This window comes from Anarrhichthys ocellatus, unplaced genomic scaffold (assembly GCF_004355925.1).
Source record: "Anarrhichthys ocellatus isolate YVR2014 unplaced genomic scaffold, GSC_Weel_1.0 scaffold64, whole genome shotgun sequence".
Taxonomy (NCBI): Eukaryota; Metazoa; Chordata; class Actinopteri; order Perciformes; family Anarhichadidae; genus Anarrhichthys; species Anarrhichthys ocellatus.
In genome coordinates, this window is record NW_022280094.1 from 1,307,261 (window position 1) to 1,311,930 (window position 4,670).

At 42.7% G+C, this 4,670-nt stretch overlaps 1 protein-coding gene across 7 annotated transcripts in view; it reads right to left on the reverse strand.

Moving 5' to 3' along the window:
* usp32 (ubiquitin specific peptidase 32) overlaps nucleotides 1-4,670 on the reverse strand; it is a 76,362-nt gene that overhangs the window by 32,002 nt on the left and 39,690 nt on the right. For all 7 annotated transcript variants that reach the window (XM_031872432.1, XM_031872435.1, XM_031872434.1 and 4 more), the window contains exons 6-12: nucleotides 4,037-4,168; nucleotides 3,754-3,861; nucleotides 3,212-3,327; nucleotides 1,793-1,855; nucleotides 1,389-1,472; nucleotides 1,211-1,272; nucleotides 1,013-1,115 (exon numbers count right to left, since the gene is read on the reverse strand). In XM_031872432.1, the coding sequence (XP_031728292.1) occupies nucleotides 1,013-1,115; nucleotides 1,211-1,272; nucleotides 1,389-1,472; nucleotides 1,793-1,855; nucleotides 3,212-3,327; nucleotides 3,754-3,861; nucleotides 4,037-4,168 (668 nt within the window). The remainder of the gene's footprint in view (nucleotides 1-1,012; nucleotides 1,116-1,210; nucleotides 1,273-1,388; nucleotides 1,473-1,792; nucleotides 1,856-3,211; nucleotides 3,328-3,753; nucleotides 3,862-4,036; nucleotides 4,169-4,670) is intronic.

The window sequence follows — 4,670 nt, forward strand, 5'->3', positions numbered from 1 at the left end:
ATACACACATACACACACATACATACATATACATATATACACACATACACACATACATACACACATACATATAACATCAAATGTAATGTTCTGCCCGAGATGGAGAAATGATTTCCTCTTGAACCCATACAAAACCATGTGGGACCTTGTGAAAGAAACACTAAAGTAACCATATACTCATATACCTGAGGTAAACACCTTGAGACTTGCTTTCTATTTGAATGAGCAAGTTGGAACTACAGAAGCACCAATGCATTTAGTATTTTCAAAAATCATTGTAATAAGATACTAAGCCCTCCTAAGTCAACCTTCACAACAATACACTGCATATGAAGCGACACAGGCTCTGACATTGTGAAAGGGAAAATTCACCACCTTTTATGTGGATGTCCAATCAGTGTTGACGGTAAATGTAGACGATTGAAGCAATAAACTCCTCAGTGCTGCTGTGTTGACCCACAGAAGTTTGCAGATGCAAAATCTGTTGTTCTTCCTGCATCCAGCGCGGTCATTGACATGACAGTGACGTAGCTGGAGGCGAGGAAGAACCAGGGGGTTGTATTTCAGCATGGATTTCTAGTCGAGGCGTGCTCCAGATGCTGCTCAAAAACAGAACTTCCTCGTACTCTTTGCCTGTATTGCAAACTAGCTACGATTCCAACAGTGCAAAAATGGCATCCCAAAAGATGTTATGGATGAGGACACATATCACAGTGTTTGGAATTACTCGGATATTTAGCCGTATTTACTTGGGCGAGAGACAGCCGATGAAATGCAGAGAATAAACGCTGAGGCTGCGCCTGCATTAGGCGTGCAAGAGGAAATGGCCGACCCTCGTTGTCAGATATAGCATGTAGCTAGACTACATTTACTGTCAACAATGATTGAACATCCACATAAAAAGGTCACACATTTTCCCTTTCAGTCCACAAAGGTAAGTATTAGTGTAATAATGGTGTAATAATAGTGTTAATATCAGTGCATGTCTAGATCCTTCTTTAGCTTGACTTACATATTTAACGTAGTCCTTCCACTGCTGCCACCACAGCATGGAGATGAGAAACCAGTTCTGACTTTGCTGCAGCCCATGTCTGCTCTCCCTCTCTAACCAACCCCTACACACAGACAGACAAAACATCCATTAGGCCCAACAGCATATTCTTCAAGGTGATATACAGTGACATGACAGATGAAGAGGACCGGTGTGTACCTGATGATTTGTCCCTCCTCCTCGGGACTACCAGGCCTTAGCCCCAGGACTATGTGGCACACCTGGACCAAGAGAAATACACAAAGATGGTCAAAGAACATGGAAAATGACTATAAACAAATACTGCATACCAATACGAGTTGAACAACTACTGTACAGTGTATGTGGGTGTGCGGACCTGGAAAAGCAGGTTTAGGAACTCATTGGCCAAAGCACTCTTCACACTCCAGATCTGGTAGTCTTCCAGGGTCAGGTGACCCAGCTGGTGAGGAGTAAACAACACAGGTCAGCATACACTCATCTACTGTTCTCAAAATATACACTGCACGGATGGAAGAACATCTATTCATCTGCCATGGTCTTTGTTGGTGAAAATAGCTGAGAGGGAGGTTGCTGTGGGTGCACTGGGCAGCTCCCAGTGACAGCATGTGGAACTATAGGAAGGGGAAGCTGGAGTTGAGTGTAAAGTGGTGTTGACTTTAGCTAAATCAAGGTTATAGAATCAACTTATATTACAGGGTAGAAAGCATAAAGGATTAACTTCCCGACAGCTAAATCAATGATGATTCTGTCGAGTCTTACCTTGGTTGTGTCGTGCATCTTTAGGATGCCTTCTACTATGTCTGACACGCTGCTGTGCAGTTCCTGCAAGGGAACAAAAGATATTAGCATGAAGTAGAAAACACCAGGCACCTTATCCTAAGCTACTGCTGTGAGGAGGATCACCACAGTCCTGAGTGTGAATATGTGAGATGAGTAATTCACAGGATTCTGGGATGATCATCAATATCTGTCCATTTGTCATGCCATGAATGAGAGATGCACCAATCGATCAGTCTGAAATATCAGGTGTTGTTGCCCGTCATATTTGCACACATGATGATAGTTTGACGTTGCGCACACAGCGGCACAACAGAAATGTTTGTGCATGCTGTCAATTATAGTTCTTAGAAATAAAGAAGAAAAGTTGGAACCGCCAAGAAAATTGCAATCGATGCATCTCTACCATAAATACCATATCAATATTTTCTGTTTCAATTCTTGTGGCAATCCCTGCTCTGTCCTGTCCTGTCCTTTTAGTATACCCAGCATTTTCATCTGCCATTATTACCGTATCATAAACTGCCATGAAATCAAGCTCTAAACTAATGGTTTAGGAAATTCTATTTCATTCTGAGAATAAGATGAGCAGATCAATATCGCTCACATGTCTGTGTGCACATGTACGGTGGACAACAGCCAGGCGCAGAGACTGTGCAGCTTGCCGGAGTGAGGTTGCCAGATTTGACACCATTGTGTCTTTGCAGAGACCTAAACCTGTGCTCACTGACCACGTCTTGAAATCTTAGCTACAGTCACAGACCCTGCACAGAAGGGCTGTTCACGTGGCCCAACTCTACCATCTATAAGGACGCTTTCAAAGGAATAAAATCAAAGCAGTATTTTCAGATTGTCTAGCATGTTACTAAAATTGTACAATATGAAACTTTTTTTTCTGGGCTCAAAATAAATAACTAAAGACATGAATACATGATGTACAACCTTGATAACTAGATGGAGCAGGGCTCTTTGTCCACATACAGTTCATACCTACATCTACACTCAGTGTGTGTGTGTGTGTGTGTGTGCGTGTGTGTGTACACCATAGTACGGTACGTGTCAAAACATTTTTCCCCAAAGATGGTTTCTGTCATTTTAGGTAGCTTTTTATCACACTGATCACGTTCATTTCTGACAAGTTTGGTTTTCGTTATTTGATGCTATAAAAACGGACTGTGACGTCATCATTGATAGCTGTGACTCTCTTTCGCTAATAAGCTGCATCTGTGTTCGGCTCGTGATTGGTTCTGGCGGGTGGATGGGCGGGACCTCGATACCGCGGCTCCATCCCCCAATCACAACTGCTCCCGTATCCTGGATATATTGGCCTCACCTCCAAACTGTGGGAGGAAGTGAGGATGCGTCGTCCATCTGTGTAAATAGTCGATGGATTGAACTTACAGGGAGTGTGTCCGTGCGATTGTCCTTCCACACCTCCAGCAAAGCCACCACCATTTCATGGAGTTCATCTCGAGACAGAACCCCATCACGGTCCACATCAAACACCTTGAAGCAAACTGTCGGTGAAAGAGAGCGATGTAGTGGTGAAAAACAAATCTGGTTATGAAGAACGATACTGCCTAGAAACCTAACACCAGCTGCTTAGCCTACGAGCAGGACAACAAAATCTTTCAAGCACAAATGAAAGTTCTGATGACAACAATGAGCTCCAGCACAAATCCACACTTTCCCAAAACATTTTTGCTCCTTTACATTCAAATTCCAGATAACAGCTGCAAAGAAAGGCTTTGTAGGATCACCTGAGGCGTTTGGATATATTTATTCTTTTTATTTCATTTATTTATAATGTTTACTGAGGTGAGATTCCTCCTGTAATCCCCGACAGGTTTTTAAAATCTCACCGGCACAACATGCTTCTTTTCTTTTGTTGTTGTTTTATCGTGCAAACAAATGAATCAAATCAAATATCCGTTACTGCTTACATTTCTGCCTTTCAGCGACGGGCCCCCTGCAGCACGCAGAGAGTCCACAGGAGATCTCTTTAAAGTCGATGTGATTGTCCCGATTCTCATCGAAGGCGTGAAACAAGCCTAGAAAACAAGATCAACATCAGATCATTCTTATACTAGGCAAGTCTTGAAAGAGGGATTGGATTTAAAAGCCGGAAAACCTACATAGATCCACTATGACCTCATTAATAGATTTACCTGTGTGCACTTGACCCCCACATTAGACATGAAAAAATACAGGTACCTACAGTCTTACCTTCACTCAGTGAGGCATGGATGGGAGGAGAGACCAGTGGGACAAAGGTTTCCAAGTCAAAGCGGCCGGTTCTGGACTGGGCTTTCAGTAGCCAGTAGCGCTTCTCCAAGTCGATAATGTCCGACTCCTCCACTGCAGGATCGGAAACAGAGGAAGCCAAAGTCAAACACATACTCAGTGCAACAGTATTCAGAGGGATCAGTTCTCCGAGTTCTGTAGTGTTGTTCACAGATGTAAGAAAAGTGGGAAGTTAAACTATTGGAGTGATTACTTGCACGTAAAGCTATGGTTAGCTTTCAGTCTATACTGCATGTGAATGTGGCTGACAATAACAATACGATTACACACGTATGTCCATGTAAAATGTCATAATGCAATGCAGCTATAACAGCCTTATACGTTTTCAAAATAAACATATATGGTGAGGCTCATGATGCAAACGCAGAGGTCAGTTCAAGTAGCAAGATGATGGGTATTTAAATACATGTAGCTAGGGTGGATAGCAGGATATTGTATACTATCGGTAGGTACAATAAGGTACAGTATATGTAGTCCATATCATATAAAAGTTAAGGGGGAGGGGGGGGGGGGGGGGGGGGGGGGGGGGAAAGAAAAAAAAAAAAAAAAAAAAAAA